General features: G+C 40.9%; 1 protein-coding gene and 1 long non-coding RNA gene across 14 annotated transcripts in view; one reads left to right on the plus strand and one right to left on the minus strand.

Annotated features, from left to right (window-relative positions):
* PRMT9 (protein arginine methyltransferase 9) overlaps positions 1 to 7,333 on the minus strand; it is a 30,004-nt gene extending 22,671 nt beyond the window's left edge. Inside the window, exons 1-4 of one of the 2 annotated variants that reach the window (XR_007476924.1) lie at positions 6,968 to 7,333; positions 4,387 to 4,535; positions 2,079 to 2,315; positions 1,390 to 1,557 (exon numbers count right to left, since the gene is read on the minus strand). Coding sequence is in view for 1 of the 2 variants with exons in the window: in XM_004263619.4 (XP_004263667.1) it covers positions 1,390 to 1,557; positions 2,079 to 2,315; positions 4,387 to 4,535; positions 6,968 to 7,156 (743 nt within the window). In the remaining variant the exon portion in view is untranslated. The remainder of the gene's footprint in view (positions 1 to 1,389; positions 1,558 to 2,078; positions 2,316 to 4,386; positions 4,536 to 6,967) is intronic. The other variant, XM_004263619.4, reaches the window with a different exon arrangement.
* Positions 7,334 to 7,464: 131 nt separating this feature from the next.
* LOC117195992 (uncharacterized) overlaps positions 7,465 to 18,179 on the plus strand; it is a 38,790-nt gene continuing 28,075 nt past the window's right edge. For 5 of the 12 annotated variants that reach the window (XR_007476980.1, XR_007476984.1, XR_007476979.1 and 2 more), the window contains exons 1-2: positions 7,465 to 8,131; positions 10,490 to 10,538. This is a non-coding gene — a long non-coding RNA (uncharacterized LOC117195992). The remainder of the gene's footprint in view (positions 8,132 to 10,489; positions 10,539 to 18,179) is intronic. The other 7 variants (XR_007476986.1, XR_004475951.2, XR_007476981.1 and 4 more) reach the window with 6 other exon arrangements.

Below are 18,179 nucleotides of genomic sequence, written 5' to 3' on the forward strand. Positions count from 1 at the left end.
CAAGGTCAAAATAAATTATTATTAATTATTATTACTGAACCGTATCTCTTAATTCAAAGCCAATAGATCCTTCTACAACACCATCTGTGACAAAAATGTAGATTGAATTAACATAACTTTGATTCATGCTCTGGACTGAATTGTGTACCACCAAAATTCACGCTGAAGCCCTAACTCCCAGCGTGGCTATACTTGGAGATAGGATCCTTACGAGGTAATTAAGGTTCAGTGAGGTCATAAAGGTGAAGTCCTAATCTGATAGGGCATGTGTCCTTATAAAAGTGGAGGAGACAGCAGTGATCCCTCTCTCCTCACATGCACAGAGGACAGGCCATGTAAGGACGCACAGGAAGTCCATCTGCAAAGCTAGGAAGAGAGCTCCCATCAGAAACCAAATTTGCCAGCACCCATGATCATGGACTTCTAGCCTCAGAGCTGTGAGAAAATAAACGTCTGTAGTTTAAGCTACCTGGTCCGGTATTTTGTTAACAGCAGTCTGAGCAGACTAAGACAATTGAGGACACTGTTTATTTCTATAAAATGGTATAATATCTGCCTCAACAATCTAACAGGACTTCTTTCATGAGAACATATGTAGAGACCATTGAAAAGCATAACTATTATGTAAATATAAATATTATCATACATATATGGCAAAAGACTTTTAAAAATCATAGTCTCAATGATGACAGGGCATAAAAAAGCCCTGTTTCAATGTAAACTGAATTTAAGTAAGATGAAAAGATAGACTACCCAGAAGAGGTAGTAGAGCAAGTGCTACTCAGAGAAAACTCTGTATCTAAAATGATAGTTTACTGGACCAGATGATTTTTAAATCCCCTCTAGCTCTAAAATTCCATCCCCTTGTGAGATGGATCAAGGTGAAATAACATACTAAAAAGCTAAGACTTATGAGATAATATTCAAAGCATTTGAAGGGCCCAAGCCAAAATACATTGACAGCTGACGCTTCCAAAGCCAAAGGCTATCCTTCATTTTAGCCAGGGATATTAACACCAAATGTGATTAAGCCCATCAAGCTTCATCTACCCACGCGTTATTTTTAAGTACAATTTTTAAATAGTTATTGACCACACAGAAGGACAACTAGAACACTGAAATTAACAAAGGTCAAGTAACTTGCTAAAGCTGAAGTTTATGTATTAAATCCCTTGCCACAAATTTTTCTCAAGATCTTTAAATCTTTTTTACCAAGAAAATGATCTTACTATGAAATCAATCTTAGGCTAAACTATCCTATATCTGCATCTTTACAATATAAGGGTTTTAGCATTTTTGTTTGGACTAGAAGCTAGAAATGTGAATATCTTAATTTTTTTTAAAAAAATAGTGGATTATAAAAACTAAAATTAGTTCATATTATAATACCTTTCAGGAATGTGTTTTGGAATTTCTATGTCAAGCGACTTCATATGTAAGAGTTTGATCCCTGCTTCCATCTCGTTTGCTGCCACTACATCACAGGCAAGTTCATACATGGTCTTGGATAACTCACAGGCATACACCAAGTGCGCTCCAGCTTTTTTAGCAAACATGCTACAAGAGGAAAAAGTGTTCCATCAGGAAAAAATAATCTACTGTAATCTTTCAAATTTTAGTGGAATTATAATGCTTAAACATGAGGTTTTCCTTTTATTTTTTAACACAACCATTATTCGTTCTGCATTTTAAGAAATGAACTAATATTCTTGTCAAGCAATAAATCACACAATAAATCATGACATTCACCTTATTAAAACACAACTGGCATGCAGGATGCTAACAGACTTTAAACAACCAGATTCAACCAGAATGTTAATGTAAAAAGTACTCTTAAAATTCATTATTTAAAATTTCAATGATGACCCCCAATTTTTCTTGGTGGTTATGTCGAGTTCTTAATTAAGTAAAAGTTATAGTGAAAAATATAATAATAATAGTTCCATGAATAATCATAACGAGATTATGAGAAATAAACTCTACTTTTAAATTCTGCTGTTAAAGTTTCCATATTTGGTACAATCCTTAATTTACATTAGTATATAGGTATACATAATTAAAACACAATTCCAACAAACCTTAGTATTCCAGTTCCTGCTCCAATGTCCAAAACGCTTCCGGAGCCCAAACGAACTGCCTTTTGGATCGCTGCGTTATAAATCATATTCCTCCTGGTGTCATTAAGCATGAGAAAGTGCCAGCGCTCCACCAACCAGTTTGCAACACGATAAAAATTCTCCTTTGCATCACTGAAATCCGGGTTTAGCTTCACTGCTTTACGAAAATACCCGGCTGCTTCATCTCTGAAGCCCATTCTAGAGTAAAACATAACAGACAAGATATTCAACTATATACTATCAATTACAGTGCCTTTGTTCGTGCCGCTTATCTGGGCTGAGAACCCCTCACCAGCACCCCAGATCCTACCCAACCCAAGCGCCATCTCCTTGGGAAGCCTTCTGTGAGGACTGCGATTCTCATTCACTTCTTTCCTTTCTGAATCGCTTTTATATTTATGCATTCCAGGACATTAACAACTGACTGACTATGAATTACTACTTTACTATGGTAGAGTAGAGGCTCTCCTAGCCATCCTCCATTTAAACAACTTTCTAGAACACCAGTGGTTTCTAAAAACCACTCCCTCTGTAAAAGATATTAACGCCTATGGCTAAGAGGTGCCTCTTCGCTGTACCTGCATACCTTTTCCCTCAGCAATTGAGTTGAATGGTCATCAAGAGTCAGTTGTAGAGCAGGAATAAAGATGCAGACATAGAGAATGGACTTGAGGACACGGGGAGGGGGAAGGGTAAGCTGGGACGAAGTGAGAGAGTAGCATCGACATACATACACTACCGAATGTAAAATAGATAGCTAGTGGGAAGCAGCAGCATAGCACAGGGAGATCAGCTTGGTGCTTTGTGACCACCTAGAGGGGTGGGATAGGGAGGGTGGGAGGGAGACGCAAGAGGGAGGGGATATGGGGACATCTGTATGCATATGGCTGATTCACTTTGATGTACAACAGAAACTAACACAGTACTGTGAAGCAATTATACTCCAATAAAGATCTATTAAAAAATAATAATAAAATAATTAAGACACAACAATGTAATGCACAGCACAGGGAATATAGTTAATTAATATTTTATATTAACTTTATGTTGAGCATATTCTATAAAAATGCAGAATCACTATGTTGTATACCCGAAAGTAATATAATATTGTAAGTCAACTATATTTCAGTAAAAAATAAGTAAATAAATAAATAAGTCTAAATTAAAAAAAAAAAAAAGTCAGTTGTATTCGCTGCCAGACCAGTTTACACCAGTCGCACTTGTTATTATTATATATTTTAATTAAATACAAAAGAAACCAAATAAATATGACTGCAAAAAGAGAGGCATTGTGTCTAAGGAAAAAAGTTAAAGGTGAGTCACCCAAAAAACTACTACTAAATTAGATGTGAGCAAATCAATAATAAAAGACAGGGGGAGAAAACTATCAAACCATCCGGAACAGTATTTCTTAAACTATCTATGATAAAGAACTCCCTTTCCTTTTAAAATATCTAAGTATCTGTAGACCAACATACTTGTACTGCACATGATTAGTTAGTGTGCAACTCCCACACCAGATTTCAGCAGCAGAGTGGTCCATGCTCTCTTCAACAAGGGAGTTCCCTGACCACATGCTTGGATTTACAGCAATGTCAAACTGCTACATAGATTTCTAACTGTTTACTCACAGTTTTTATACTTCTCTGTCATTGACTGGTAATCTGTGGATCACACCAGTGTGTGGTCCACACACTGAAGAGAACTAAGCTAGTAGAACCCTTTTACACTCATACTTCTTCACAAGCACCTCTAAGCATTCTGCCAGTTTTAAAGATTGAATTGGACTATTCATTTTGGGTATGGTTTAAGCAAAAAAGACATTCTGGAACCCAAACAGGGAATGGCAATCTTACAAAAGGAAACAGCAAATTTCCAGGAAGCTCCAGAGGACAGATTTACAACAAATTCCCTGGCAAGGGACCACAGTGACTTCTCTGCCATCCTGTGAATGAGGGCTATGTCCTCTCCAACAAGGTGTGGATCTCAGCCCAGTGAGAGGAACTCTTCCACGGATGCTCGATCTCAGCCCCAGGGGCACTGGCTATTACGTAGTATAACATATAATATTATTACATATTATATCTGCTATTCCTATATTCTTTTCAGTTCTCTTCTTACTAGCCAACCCTTCATTACTCTGATCCCCTGTTATAATTAATAATTGTTTATATTAAACTTCCCATGTTCGAATTAGTGTACAACAATTTATCCGATCTGGACTGATGCAGAATAATCCTTAACTAGTAATACTGAAACCACTACCTACCTGAAGAGATGCTCCCCCATACTATTGCAAATCACTTCATCATCAGGAAACAGTTCCAAGGCTTGCTCATAGCAACCAAGTAGGTCTTGTGTTCGACTGAGTGCATCAAGTTCTTCAGCCCATCTGAAGAGCGTATACTGAAAAGTTTCCTTTACAAAAGAGAAAACAGTAAATTAGTCAGTAACATAAATGATGAAAGAGGGAATTCCCTGGCAGTCTAGTGGTTAGGACTCTGAGCGTTCACTGCTGAGGGCATGGTTCAATCCCTGGTCGGAGAACTAAGATCCCGCAAGCCGCATGGCGCGGCCATTAAAAAAAAAAAGATGAAAGAATATTCAACACTGGTTGAAGATTCCACAGAAAATAAAACTTAGTTATAACTGAAAATCACCATAAGTTTAATTTAGCTTTAATAGGCCCTGTTGCTAAATAAATACATCAATGCATAAATTTTACCACCTACGTGGCAGTAACATGCAGAATTAAGACAGTTTGACCACTCTGCAAAATCTGTCCGTACTTGGCTGCCATATCATATTCTCCACCAACCTCTTTTTTGCGGGCTCCTATGTTTCAGCGGTACTTCCTTGACCGGCTTCTCTTTTCTCATGCATCCCCAGTGCATTAACTATCACCTATGTGTTAATGGATGCTACATCTCCATCTCCAATTGAGACCCTCTCTCCTGAACCTCAGACCCATAGTTACCACTCCCTATTGGTCATCTCAACCAGGGACCCTCAGCCATCTCAAATTCCGCTCAACCCAAATATTTCCTGATCGGTGTGCAAAGAATACCAAAGAACAACATAACATAAATCCTGTTCCTATCCTCAGAGAGGCCTCATAGAGAGAAATATAACATACGATTTTGAAAAAATTCAAAATGTTCTAAACTGAACCCATCGTATTCTCTCACACAGGATATAAGGTTAAGGTACCGCCCAACCTCAGACTAAGAAGTCACCTTAGAACGCCACCTTAACTCCAGTACAATTAATTTGAAACCCAGCCAATTCTCTCTCATTATAGTTAAATCTGTCACCTCCTCTCCCCCACACTGTTACAACGTCGTCCTTGTAACCACTTGCTGGACTACAGGAAAAGTCTTCCCACTGTCACCCTAGCTCTAATTACACCTCCACCAAACATTCTCCACACTGCAACCCAGTGCAAAGACAGAAGGCTGTAGTCAGGAACACATTTTATATCATCTTCACATATTTTATACAGAAGAGTGTATATCTGAAACTGAATTTTGATAAATTTTACTAGAGAGTCAAGGAAATGAAGAAGATTCTAGGATGTGAGGGGAAAAAACACAGATTATATTAAATGGATCAGGGAATTTACAGCTAAGCAACTTGGTATGGCTGAGGTGTAAGGATAGGAAGTAGAAGGAAATAAGACTAAAGAGATAGGTCTTTCGCAGAGGACCCTGCAAAGAAATATGGGACTCTGTTCTGCAGGAAACAGAGCTAGTTACTTAACCCTACTGAACACCAGGCAAAGAAATACAAACTTTAGATAATACTTTTAATACACACTAAATATAAAAAAAGATATTTCCCCTGTTTTACGAAAGAAGAAACTAACGAACAAAGAATTGAGGAAAAAGCACTTGGATTGATCCATTATTCTACTTCTGCCTACCTAAAAGAGCAAACTGTATCTCAGCATAACACGTTCTCCTCCCTGAGGCCAGCTGATCCTGAAATTTAAATGTCTATATGCTACTGACATCTACTGGGTAGAAGTCAGGGATGCTGCTAAACATTCTACCATGCACAAGACAGCTTTCCACAACAGATTCCATCCAAAATATGAGTAGTACTGAGGTTGAGAAACCCTGGGTGAAATAAAGCAAAGTAGCTTCAGGCTGAAAGTTGAATGCAAAATTAAGTTAAATCACTTTTTGAAATTTAGATTCTGAAATAACTTGGAAAAAAATGTACAGCATTTCAACAGAATAACTCACAAATAATCCAATAACTGAAACTTAAAGAATGCATCATCGAATGATTACTTTAGGCTAATCCCAAACTTAATTCAACATTCGTTCCACGTAACAGTAGACACAAGTGCAAAGGGCCTGGGGCAGGGACTTGCTAGAATTAGATATAGGAGGTGGCAGATCACCTGAGGCCTCATGCAATATAACCTTCGGAATTTTGAATGAAATGGAAGTTTTGAAATAGAGAAATGACATCATCTGGCTTTTATTATGAAAAGCTCATACTGGCTGTGTTGCGGTAGGCTGCAGGAGAAAGCCTAGTTTCGAGCCTGAGCCTATTGCAAAAGTCAGAAGGAGATGACTGAAGCTTGAATCAGGGCAGTAAAAAAGAAGGTGGTAAGAAGGGATACGATTCTGGATATATATTTCGATGGTGCAGCAGACAATATTTTCTGATACGCTGGTTGTGGTTACGAACAAAAGAAGAGTCAAGGGTGAACAGTAAACATTAATAACCACCACCAATCACTTATAGTACCCCCCTCCAATTTATTTATGTATTCATTTATTTATACGAGAAGAACACAGGATCTGCCTGCAAGCGAGAGAAACAAGGGCCCTCCTCACCTTCACATCGTCTTTCAGCTCCGGCGCCAGGCTGAGCACGAGGAGGTAGTGGGCATAGGCGGTGCCGAAGTCCTGGGCGCCCAGGCAGTGCTCTGCGCTCTGCAAGGACCGCGACACCAGCTCGTCCCGCCCGGCTGCCCTGGCGCCCCGTCCGGCGCCTCGGCGGGGCCTGGGCCGCAAGTTCGGCATGGCAGAGTCACCGGCCGAAATCTGCACCTGTATCACCAAAGGGAAGATGCTTTGGTGAACGGAAAGCGCAAACTGTCTAGGTGATCGCACTTCCACGTGACTAACCAGAGCCCAAGAACCGGAACAGGAAACCTATTCCCCTACGACTGCAAGAGCTCCCACCTCTGCCAGGCAGAAACCCCTCCCCTCCCCAAGGGGCGGGTCCTACGCCGCCGACGCACGCTTCGCGAACGGCAGTGCGTCCGACGTGGGCACGTCGTGGCCCGCCCCCTCCCGTGGGAGGGGAGGTGCGGGGGGGGCCATTGCGCTTGCGCGTAGAGGATCTTTCCTGACTTTCTACTGTGCTGGCGTCTCTCACATCTCTTCGGCTGGAATCGGAGCTTTCTGTCCCTTTCTCCTGGCCTTTAGGGGAGTGTGACTTCAGCTACGAGACTTCCTTCGTCAGACTCAGTTACCGCGAGGGACGTGGGTGTGTATGAGGAGAGACGGTCAGGCAATTGTGGTGATGCTTAAGGCCTTTGGGTCGTGACGCACCAAATCTCAAAAGTGGCGAGAGTGGAAGGAGCCCGGAGATAGCAAAAGCACCCTAAATGGAGTAGAGGAAATGCTTTCACTGGCATTTTAAAAATCATCCTCACAGAACTCGGTGAGGTGGACCTTTGGGTCATACTCATGTTACAGACCGAGAGGGACATCCTGAGAAGTTACTTGCCCAAGATCACAGAACAGTTCGTAGCATAGGCACAGCTCAAACCCGAGTCACTGGCTCCCTGTTCAGTTTTCTTTCAAACGAGCTTAGGGTTTATCTCACTGTTCGGTGTATCAACACTGTATAGTGGTTACATTTTAAAAGTTTTTTTGCATTCAAGTGTGGACCCTAAGGGGTAGATTGAGAACTTTTAAATGGAGGGGGTGGTGCATAGGACTTACGGCTGAAAAAAGTCTCTTTTGCCCCTGGTTTCATACATGCTGATGGTGAGTATTTTACTTAAGAAACCAAATAATCGAGCAATTTTCCGTATCAAACTGACAAACTTTGGGGGCTCCTTCACTCTCAAAAGTTCATCATTTATATGCCTTTTTGCCTTCTCTTTTGACCTGATTATCTGAACCACCCTTCCTCTGAGCACACATGTAAATCCTAATCAATTCTTCAAAGTCCAGATCACTAGATTGTGCCCTAGTCAGAAAGTTCCTCGAAGGCAGGATCTGTTCTTAACCATTTTTTAACTTTGCACCTAGCAGAGTCTGGCTCAAAGTAAGTACTCATATTTTTAAATTTTAGTGGAAACTACGTCCCCCAACTCCCAGGTTTTGCACTTAGACTTTCCCAACCATTTAAGGTCCTTATTTCTTTCTCAACCTCAATTGCTGCTTTACTAAATTTAAGATTGAATTGTATTTATTTCACTATGTAGAGGGAAGTCATCAATAACTGATCTATAATAAGAATAGAAGAGAGTTTTGAGCCAAACTGAGAAGTATAGCCTGACAAACAGCCTCTTGGGTAGCTCTGAGGAACTGTTCCAAGGAAACATGGTTTCAGCACAGTTTTATATCTTGTCGGAACAAAGAATATCAAACGCGAGAGGGGTACATTCTTTCAAGGTTTCAAAAAAGACAGCATCACGTACACAGTGAGTCAGTATGGCCTTGTGCCTGGGAAGGGAGCTTTGTCATCTAAGGAGTACTAGCATTGACCATTGACATCCCAGGAAGAGGAAGACATTTATATCTATCTTAAAAATGGACATATTACTTCTGGACAAGGCACCCTTTTCTTTAATGGTTAAAGCAAATGTACAATGTATGTTTAATAGGCAACAAAACAGGCTGTTCTGGTTAGCATAAAGTTTAAGTTAAATCACGTGTAAGCAAGAATGTGTTCCCCATACCTCAGTATATGAAAACTTCTTCCTTCATCACCTCACACAACTGAAATGCTAAGGACTTAAGAGAGTCCCACTGCGATGTGGTAGAACGTGAAAAGACTTAAAAAAAAAAATACATGCATTCTAGTCCAAGCTTGGTCCTTTCTGGCCCATTTAAGAACATTTCCTTAAGAGTCGTTATTTGTAAGAAGGCCTAACAAAGCTACCTTTCCTACTTTGGACACAAGATTGATATGACCATCAAATGAGATACTATATACAAAAGCATTTTATATATAATATATACATATTTAATGCTATGTGTTGTTACTATTATCTAGAGTCATTTAAAAGCTGGATTATTAAAAATTAAGTCACTAACACCTTTAAGCATTTGATCAGAACCCTATGCAACTCATATCCGTTAAGAGTTAGATGTAATTGGCTGGAATCTCTTTCCAGAAAGCAGAGGGAGACCTCCCAATCATTCTCTCCAGAGATTTTGGTTTGGAGAAATCACTTTAGACTTCATCATTCAATCACCTCTTTGAGTCCCTGCTCTGAGTTATGCAATACTTCATTTTACAGATTATCTTGAACTCCAGGGTCTGCTTTCCCATTCCACAGGGCAAGGTTTCTTTTGTCTTGTTTTGCCTTGTTTTGTTTTTTTGTCTGTTTGGTTTGTGAGATAACCAAACTACCTAAAGCATTTAGACTGCATGAAACTGAAAGTGGACATGTTATTACCAAGTCAACGTAGGCTGAGATGGAGGGAAAACTTGACAGGAAGTGGAGAAAGGGCAGAGAAGAAATAAAAGAAGCCAACTTGGGTTGTTTCATCATCTACAGTATCAACCTGTGGGCAGTGACTACTGCTAGAAAAGTGCAAGGGATGCTTCCTGTCCCTTCTGAAATACTTCAGATAACTTTGTGAGCTACTAGGCCTCACTAAGTTACATTGCAATTATCCTAGATAGAGAAATCACAGGTTCTCTGCATTCCTGTGTAGTTTATCTATAACTCAGGACACTCTCTACATAGGGAAAGTCACTTAGAAAAAATGGAACTGACACAAATAACATGGAACATTTGCTCACCGTAAGAAACTGAGACAGAAAACATTTTAAAAACTATTTTCTTATTACCTCATTCCTAACTAAGACTTGGAATTACTCAAGATCATGTATATTTATTGAAAGTAACTATTTATTGCAATTACCTTTCACTTTTGAAAGAACCCTATATTTGATCACGAAGAACCCTGAAGCATGATGCAAAACCAATGCAGAATACACATTTTACTTCTTGATCCTTAGTCAAAGCTTTCTTTGAAAATATTGAAAGCATCGTTCTTTTGTTCACAATAGCCTTCCCCCTCCCCAACCGAAACTGTTACCTTTAACGACTGTTGAGAGTCTATTTGATTCCTTCATTTATATGCTCTTTTTTCACCCTCTTTTAGGGTCCTAAGAAAAACCTCACTGATGGAGAAAACCACTGCTGACTCAGAGGTAGGTTTAATTGTGGTTGTCTTTCACCATGTTCTGGGCAGCTTGTCAACAAACCACACACGTCAAACAAGGAAGCAAAATCAACGGAAGGGCTCTCAATCAGCTTTCCAGTGTGCAAAAACTGAAGGTTAATGGGGGGAAAAGGCTCACAGGAAGTTCATTAACAAGGGATAAACAGACACAAGGTATCTTGGGTTTATACATTCTGTGGAGAGTCATATCTTTTTGTGTGATCTTGGTTGTTTTATGGTTTGGAGTCTTGTTCTCAACTTTGTTCATTTTAGGATCATTTGGGGGGTTTGTTTTTTTTGTTTTTTTTTTTTGCGGTACACGGGCCTCTCACTGTTGTGGCCTCTCCCGTTGCTGAGCACAGGATCCGGACGCGCAGGCTCAGCGGCCATGGCTCACGGGCCCAGCCGCTCCGCGGCATGTGGAATCCTCCCGGACCGGGATTACGAACCCGCGTCCCCTGCATCGGCAGGCGGACTCGCCACCACTGCGCCACCAGGGAAGCCCCGGGGAGCTTTAAAACAATATCCTCAACTGGGCCTCATTTCCAAATTGCTGATTTAATTGGCATGGGGTGGAGTCTGGGAATGAGTATTTTTAAAGAGCTCCCTGGTGAGTCTAATGTGCATGCGAGGGGTGCAGGGTATGGGGCAGTCTTCTATAGGGGTTGTTAGGGTATTTGAAGTATTTAGGGTATGCAGTATAGGCATAAAGGCAATGTAGGGAGTAGAGATACAATTAATGACTTAAACAAGCATTATAAAGAGTCAACCAAAACTAAATTCTTGTGAGTTGAAGTGATTGTTATATGATGAAGAATAGAATGTTCATCATACTGAATTACTTGTTGGAGAGAAAATTCTATAATTTAATCAACAGAACACTACAGCCATAGGCCAACTGCTTGGGTATTAAAATGTGCACTAATGCATTCTCACTGTTAAATAATCCCAGTTTCTTCAATGTTTTCAAAGCTTTTACTATAATTGGGAATTTTGTTGTTGTTGTTTTACATAGCCCTTTCTAACTGTCCCATGTACATTTCAAAATCTAGAACTCAAAGTTAGATATAAAACTAACAATGAATGGCCAGACCAATGCTGAGTTCAAACTCTGAGTGTATGGGGGGCCTATAATAATGTGACAGTAAAGTTCAGAGACACTGAGAGAGAAAATCCATGTATGGAGTGCCGCTCTACACCAGGCACCATGCTTGGTTCTGGAGAACCTGCCTGAATCTCCTGCTGGAAATGCCAACCAAAGTGGTGGTGCCAGGGATGGATTCCAAGTAATCTGAATAGAGCATGTCCTAACAAGACACTCAGGAAAACGCTAAAAATCCATTTGAGAGGAAAGAATCTAAACCCGGGAGTCACCTCAACTCTTTGTACTCCTCTCCCCATTCCCCATCAATCACTGCTAGTCCAGGTCCCAGAAGGAAAAAGACTCAGAGGGCTTATTAATTAAAGAGAGTTTAGCCAAAGGACTCTTTACAGAGGTCAGGGAAGTTAAGGGAGTCAGCAAGATTTGAGAGGTACCCACAGACCTGAAGAAGCAGGAGAGGACTGTATTACCAGAACCAGAAAGAGTTGTAGTTATGGAAGAGGGACCACCTAGATGGAACTGTAGCCGTAATCAGAGGAGAGAATTCCCTGACCTTTTTCTCCCCCTGCCCACCAGTCTCTTACTAATGCCTCCTACTAGCAGAACCCAATCCAAAGCCAGCCAGTAAGGGATTTTGGATGATACAGTCCAGAGAGTCAGCCACCCTCCAGGGCACAGGGCTGGGCAAAGAAAGGTAGAAAATGGTGCTGTAGGGCAAATGGAGAATAACCAACATAATTACCAAGTTTTACCTCTTTACTTACTAAATTTTGAAAAATCTGCCCTCTCCTCTCCATGCTTATTACCACTGCCTGCGTTCATCTTCTTTTAATCTTTCACCTTGTCTGTTATAATGGCCTTTTCATCATCGAGACTTCAGTCATGCACCCCTTAAATTTACCTTCCATGCTGAAGCTAGAACAATCTAAAAAGCAAATTTCCCGTTCAGTGGCTCCCTAACGCCTATAGCTGTGTATTATAAACTTAAAAAAAATTATTTGTGTGGAGAATAATTCTAAATCCTAATTAAAGATTTCCCTTAGAAAAGGGGAAGCAAGAGTCATGTTGAATGTGTAAGTTTACACACTGAGGTTGTTTGGTTTAGAATGTACATTTGAAAAAATGTATTAAAGATGTGGGGTTCCTTAGTGGTTAAAAGACCCAAGAATTTCACTTATAGCGTCCTCCCTGAGCAAAATAAAATAGTTGACCCAATTAGAATTGACCCGTGGTTAGTAAACGAGTTGATAAGGACACAGCCTCAACTTCTTTTGTAGCAACCTTGGGGGAACTGGACCATCAAAGTACAGTAAGTTCCCTACACACGAACGAGTTCCATTCCAAGAGTGTGTTCGTAAGTCCAATTTGTTCATAAGTCCAACAGAGTTAGCCTAGGGACCCAACTAACACAATCGGCTATATAGTACTGTAATAGGTTTATAATACTTTTCACACAAATAACACATAAAAAACAAACAAAAAGTAACGAAAACATTTTTTAATCTTACAGTACAGTACCTTGAAAGGTACAGTAGTACAGTACAACAGCTGGCATACAGGGGCTGGCATCAAGTGAACAGGCAAGAAGAGTTACTGACTGGAGGAGGGAGCGGAGGTGGGAGATGGTAGAGCTGAAGGATCATCAGCAATAGGAGGTGGAGGGCAAGCTGCAATTTCACTCACGCCTGACGCTGATGGCACAGTTTCTGGTTCCTTGCTGGATTCAATTCTATTTACCCTGTTGAAAAAACGATCTAATAATGTCTGGGTAGTAGCTCTTTTTCTCTCATCGTAGATGACACGGTAGCACTGGGTGCATTTTCAACGGCTGCTGCAAACTTCGTGTACCGTGCTACATTTGAGTCCTGTGCCTCAAAAACTAACAGTGCCTCCTCAAATAAAGAAAACCCCCTTGCCATTTCCTGCGTCGTGAATCTCTTTGGTTCTTCAGTTCCTTCTTCCTCTTGTCTCTCTTCGTCCTTTCTCTGGGCCTCCAATTCCTGGCGCTTCTTAGTACCACCTACATCACCACTGCTTTTACACTTGCTTCCGGACATCCTGGGCTTGAAATAAAGATACTGCACTACTGTATACAGTACGGTACAGTAAAGTACACAAAAACACAACCACTTGCAGAGGATGCACGTGCGTGACAATGTATGCCAGGCATGTGAACTAACTTACGTGACTGGACATGCAAATGCACGTTTGCATCTTTGAAAGTTTGCAACCCGAAAGTTCGTACGTAGGGGACTTACTGTACAGGCTTTCTTTTCAAATGGTAGAGATGAGATAGATTGACTTTAAAAAGACTAAGCCCTGGTCCCAGGCTAGGCTTGCTGGGGTTGGCCTTTTACACCCTTTGCATTGAAGGACTCTGTGTAAGACCCACTTTTAAGGAGACGCTTTAGCTCAGTGATTGTGAGATCAAATACGGGAGCCAGGCTGTCTGAATTTGAATTCTGGCCCTGCCATTTACCACCTAGGTATCTGGAACAAGTTACTTAGCTTCTATACCTGAATTTCCTTATACTTAAAATGAGGATCACACAGTACCTATCTCTTAGCTGCGTTGTAATGGTTAAATAAGTTAATGCAGTTATGGTACCCAGAACATATTAAGCCCTCGGTGAGTTGCCGTTCTTACTCCAGCTCCTTCTGGAGCAGAACTCTGATGATTCTCAGAGGAGCCAGGCTTCCACCCAAGAGGAGCCGTATCTCCTGCCAGTTACAGAAGCCTTACACAATGCTTGGACTTTGAGACCTCTAACTGGGGGGAAAGAAGACAAGAAGTCTTTCCTCCTCTGCCTGCTGCCTCCCAAATAAACTGACATCTGCCTTCAGAGCTGAACAATAAGTGCTTAATTCTTTTCTCCCACAGCTGAGTTAAGGAAAGGGAGCAAATACAGTGTTTTTCTTGGTACAATAGATCTTAAATTGTGGTAACAAGCCCACAGAAGGTGTTTTGAACTTGGTGGAAAGCAAGTGATCACAGAAGATTCCTGTCACCTAATTTTTGCGCAAGGTACTGATTGGATGTGAAAGATCATAGAAAGCTATGTGGAAATAATAACTGAATGTCTCATCTTGTGATTCGTCTGCAGAACAGTTGGCTTAAACTGTTCAGCACTCATGCTTTCCAAGCTAATGATACCCTCTCCAACCCCGTTATGTGTGTGATTTTGATAAACACCCAACACCTTTAGGTCAGGGAACTATTATGCAAATGATGGGATAAAGGTTAGCTGAGCTGTTCCCCTTGAAGTAGGTGTCAGAACCAAAGCTGTGAAGCCCAGCTGGCCTTCCATGCCCCCGCCCACTCAGTGAACCCTGAGGAGCTTTGTTTAGCCCAGTTTGAAACTACTGCCCTGTAAGGTTAAGTCTAAGCTCCTTAAGTAAGTCCATGTTACATGATTTGGCTCCCACTTAACCCCTCCCTCTAGCCTCAGTCTTCAATATTTCCTTCTCGGTATCATCATTCACACTTTTGCTAAGGCAGTTCTCCCTCCCTGTATATAATGTGTTCCATTTTAGTTTGCTCTGCTCACTCCATGTCATCCTTTCTCAGTTCAAAATTCTCCACTTCTCCAAATGGCTAGTTTAGGTAAAGCATTCTTTCTCTGATTTCCCGTAGTCCCCTATCCATAACTCTGTTTTAGCATTTACCCTGTTGTATACATGAAATGATCTGTTTATCCTCTTGACTAGAAAGTGAGTTCCTGGGCCTCAGGGAGTATGCCTTATTCATTCTTTATCTGCAGCATTTAGAATAGCAATTAGTATTAAAGAAGTCATTAAATGTCTGATGGAACTGAGCTGCAGGCCATGGCAGGAGAACCAGAGGAAAAGGACGATTTGGCACACGTGTAGAGAACAGACTGTACAGGAGTTGAAACAGTTACATGATTGGAATAGCAAGGGCATGAGGAAAGGGGAGAAAATGAAGGTGATGCCAAAATGTTGAGCACGAGCAACTAGGTACATGGCGGTGCCATTAACCAGGATAGGCAGTACAGGCCCAAAGAAGAAGGAGAAGAAAACAGATTTGAAAAGAAAGATGATGAGTAGAGTGGCTGTGTCTGAGGTGTCAATGGGACGTGAAGTGAAGGTATCCAGTGGGCAGATGGGTAGGTGTGTCTAGAGCTCAGGAACAAGATCTGGCCTAGAAATATATTTGGAGGTTTTAATTACGTTGGCAGGTTGAAGTTGTATGAACGATTATAATTCTCCAGGGAAAGTATACAGAGGGAGGAAATATGCAAACCAAAATGTAGACTGGGGGGAAAAAAATGTAGACCAGAGAGAAAGCAGCAAAGCCTCTGATTGGGAGAATCTTCTGAATATTGAGAGTGGAAGAAAGTAAGATACTGCGTAAGGTGGATCATCATTCTAAGGAATGGTTAAAAAATGAGTTGCCGGTAGGACCAGGGTCTCTCCTAAATGCAATCAGGGCAACCAGCATATATAAGAAATATGAATAAATTATGTTTTCTCAATATATTATAATTCACCTTTATGATGAGAATGTTTTATGACTCACTAAACATGGGAGTTGGAAAGTTAGGATTTATTGATGTTTCTCAGGGGAGTCTATATTGAATGCATTCTGTATTGTAGGCACTGTTTTAAATAATTTAATGTTTCACCAGCCAGCATCTCCCCTCTCTTTTTCTGGGAACTGCTTGTATTAGCTTTCACGAGGTTATGCTGTATAACAAACAACTCTGAAAATTCAGTGACTTAGAAAACAAAGGACTAATTTTTGCTTATGTTACATGTAGACTACAAGTTGCTTACAGTGCTGCTTCAGGCTTTGGGAAGACTATGGCTGTGCACCATGTGCTGTCTCATCCTGGATTCCAGGGTGAAGAAACAACTCCTACATGAGACTTGCCCAATCTCAGGGCAGAGTGGGGCAGCCAGGGAGCTGCCAGAGGATCATGGTGCCTCTTAAAGCTTCTGCACGAGTGTCACATCATATGGCTAAGCTCAACCTCAGTGGAGAGGGGATATATACTCTTTCCACAAGGAAAGGAAGCTTCAAGTCACATATACATGGAAAGTGAGGAGCAAATAATTGGGGGCAATAATACAATTTACCACACTGTTCCTCTGTCAGCTTAAACCCTGTAGCACCTGTGGGAAAATTGCATGTTCTTTCCTTTGGCCACAATTGATTTCTTCAGGGTTAAGGACGTAACCCAAACATCTTCTAACAGGAATTGAGAACGAAAGGAAAAAAAAAGTAGAATCTTGGTAGCCAAATTGTAAGATGTAAAATGTGGGAGTTATCAGTGACCATGTTCCTCACCATATGGAGGAAACTAAGCTGCAGTTGCAGGGAACAGAGCCAACACACAGAGTAAAGTCAAACAGGGACAGAGAGGAAGGTATTATTCCTGCTCTTCCTATGGTTTGGTTGTTCAGTCATTCCTTGGATTCTGTGAATTATGAAGTTTTCCTTTTTGTGTAAGCTAAAGTTGAATTGATTTCTGTCATAGTGAAATCATGATTCATGCACATGTGTAATTTCATTTAATCCTAACCAATACTTTTAAGTAGTTACTGTAATTGACATTTTATAAATGAGGCTCAGAATTAGAGATGGAAATTCTCCCTGGTACCCTGCCTAGAAGAAATATTTTACAGTAACACCCAACTGCATTATTCTACCCTGTGCTCACCAAGCAATTTTTTTTTTTTTTTTTTTTTTTTTTTTTGCGATACGCGGGCCTCTCACTGTTGTGGCCTCTCCCGTTGCGGAGCACAGGCTCCGGACGCGCAGGCTCAGCGGCCATGGCTCACGGGCCCAGCCGCTCCGTGGCATGTGGGATCTTCCTGGACCGGGGCACGAACCCGAGTCCCCTGCATCGGCAGGTGGACTCTCAACCACTGCACCACCAGGGAAGCTCCCAAGCAATTTTTTGACCTGGTCTCTTCCATGGCTACTAACACACTGGGAAACAGAGACCAAAAAATGGTCTGATATTGGTTATCTTGCCAGAAATAGTTTGCATTATGAAATAATCTATTGACATTATGATTTATAAATTAGTTTCTTATTAGTTTGGTTAGCATGAATCATTTCTGAGAATTAGAGGTAACTCTTTAGAGTTTAAGGATCTGAAAAGTTGAGGGTCATATTAGAGCTAAACCTTGCCTAGACTTGTACGACCTCTTTTGGACATCTTCTTAGCTGCACAGCTGCCATAAACTAAGATTCCTCAAGATGTCAAAGATAGAGGTTCCACCAACAATTGAATCCTGGCCACAAAACTGAACTTTCTAATCAGTTGTATCTCAACAAACATTTTTTAAAATTATTAGGCAAAATTCCCAATCAAAAATGGGCAAACAACTGTCAGAATCAACATTTTTTGAACTCTGGAAATTAGCCAAAGGCCTGCAACAACCTGGCAAAAATACTTATTTAAGGAAAATAGCTGATTCTTAATAAGTACTAATGTGATTCCAGTCCCATCCCCCTCTCCTTAGATCAGTGGTAGCTGTGAGAATAACAGCCTGCAT

This window comes from Orcinus orca, chromosome 4 (assembly GCF_937001465.1).
Source record: "Orcinus orca chromosome 4, mOrcOrc1.1, whole genome shotgun sequence".
Lineage (NCBI taxonomy): Eukaryota > Metazoa > Chordata > Mammalia > Artiodactyla > Delphinidae > Orcinus > Orcinus orca.